The 2,129-nt window shown below is 46.8% G+C and overlaps 1 protein-coding gene across 1 annotated transcript in view; it reads right to left on the minus strand.

The window, feature by feature from the left end:
* Positions 1 to 343: 343 nt before the first annotated feature.
* GAB3 (GRB2 associated binding protein 3) overlaps positions 344 to 2,129 on the minus strand; it is a 21,579-nt gene continuing 19,793 nt past the window's right edge. Inside the window, exon 6 of the mRNA XM_044682921.1 lies at positions 344 to 426. Coding sequence (XP_044538856.1) covers positions 344 to 426 — 83 coding nt within the window. The remainder of the gene's footprint in view (positions 427 to 2,129) is intronic.

The following is a 2,129-nucleotide window of genomic DNA, read 5'->3' on the forward strand; positions in this document are numbered from 1 at the left end:
GCGACAGAACTTGGGGGTCTTTTATACCCTCTGGAGAACTTGGTAAGCCAGCGTGCATAGACAAGCCACAAGCTGGGGTAGCAGGGAGCGGTCAACTATAACAGTTACAAGGAAAGGGTCAAACTAAGAGCTGGGCTTCCCTAATACAGTGGGAGACGCTTCTAAACCACATAGAGGCACTCACCATTTGACCATGTCCACGAATCCCACCCAAAAAGGGTTGCCAAACAATCTAAGGTCACAAACAGGTGTGCCTGGTACTGGGGTTCACAAGGGGCGGAGGCAAACTTGGGGTGTCCAGATTTCAGGCTGACCCCAGGTAATCCCATTTATCAAGCCCCCACTAGGTGCCCACTGGCACATTGTTTTGGGTATACCAGATATTAGGCATAACAGGGGGCTGTAGAAAGGAGAAATCCAAAGTAACTTGGGGGAGGGAGAGGGACATGAAAGAGGGCACCAACAACTGGAGAATCCAGAGAAGGGCCCTCTGGGAAGTGGACATGGAAGATGGGAGTCTGAGTAGAGGAGAAGAAGGAGAGCATTCCCAGCATGGGTGCAGGAGCTGGAAGAGGGAACGGTGTTAGAGGGCAGGGCTCCTGAGAAGCCAGGCTGGGAAGAACTTGAGGCATGGGCAAGCACTAAAGGAGAGGCTATCTTCATCCTCAGGCTTTTCTGATTCCCAAGAGTTCCCACCTCAGGAATGACCAGGCCCCAATAAACCTGCAGAAAACAACGAGATTTCTTAGAAAGTGGAATAGCCAGGAGTCTATACAGTCTAGTCTGTATACCTTTGCAGGCAAAGCTGGCCATGTGACATGTGGCCATCAAAGCTGGGCAGAAGCGGGGATGCCTGAGGTTGGGAGTGTTGTCTGTGCAGATCTCAAAAATAGGGTGTGGGAAGCCAATAAGAGAATAGATAAAAATCTGAGACTCCTCTTTTGACCCCTTTTGTGAACCTTGTGATTTCTTGTTGAAAAGTATTGTGGCCTTATTGTAAAGCCTTAAGTTCCTAGCTGACCAGAAGTTAAATGGTTAACGCTCTCCCCCCTTTGGCCAGGAATGCAGCTGCCTGGTATAGCCAAGGCCAAAACCTTAGTGGGGGCAATTCAACCCCGAGAGGGATATTCCCCAACTTGGTTTTCTGATAAGAAGCCAGTCAAAATTCAGCCTTGGCCTTGGTCTGTTCTGAAGCCAATGTTTTGTGTTTTTATATGACATAATTTGTAACTTCTGTGCATCTGCAAAGTTTGGGGGAGTCTTTTGTGTGAAATGAGTCTTAAAATATATATAATGAACTCCAGGCTCCTGGGGACAGAGCTGGAAGCAGGAGGTAAAAGATGTTCAGTGTCCCGTTATTTCCTTATCAACCAAACTGTCCTTATCAGATTATCAGAGATGATAAATAGATCTCACCAATAGGGAACATGCATGTCATCCTCGTCCATTTATCAGGTATGGTTTGTTCCGGGCCACGTGACATTCTGGAGGTCAGAAGCTCAGAGGAGTCCTTGAGGGATCCACTAGGATTTCTGGGTTTCCTGTGTTCCACTACAGGGTGACAGAGGCAGCCACTTCTTCAGCAGGGCAAGTTGGCATGTGCTTAGTTACTCTAACTAGAAGCAAAGGGTTGGAAGTTTGGGTTGGTTGGCCACCTTCTTTCTCTCTGGGCCTGTGATTTCATTGGCATGGAGAATTGCCAGCGTCTTGGGGTTGCCTGGGGCACCGAGAGTGGAAGCAACTTGCTCAAGAACACCCAGTGTAGGTCTGAGGCTGGACTTGAATTCAAGTCTTCCTGACTTTATTTCAGTGGTTATTTAACCCCTGGAGTAGCCCAAAGTGTATACAGAGAGTATACACTTTGTCTAGAGTAAAACACATTCAGTCATTAACCATGTTCAGTTGGAGAGAAATGTTACACAGACAGATTGCTGCTCTCAGAAGCCCCTAAAACGATGGGAACATCTTTTTTTTTAGCTCATTTTATTTATTTCTTTATTTATTTATTTATTTATTTATTTATTTATTTGAGAACATTTTCCCACAGTTCCATGATTCACGTTCTTTCCCTCCCCTCCTCCCACCCCCCTCCCACAGCCAACACACAATTCCACTGGGTTTTCCAGGTG

The sequence above is a fragment of the Gracilinanus agilis genome, chromosome X (assembly GCF_016433145.1).
Source record: "Gracilinanus agilis isolate LMUSP501 chromosome X, AgileGrace, whole genome shotgun sequence".
Lineage (NCBI taxonomy): Eukaryota > Metazoa > Chordata > Mammalia > Didelphimorphia > Didelphidae > Gracilinanus > Gracilinanus agilis.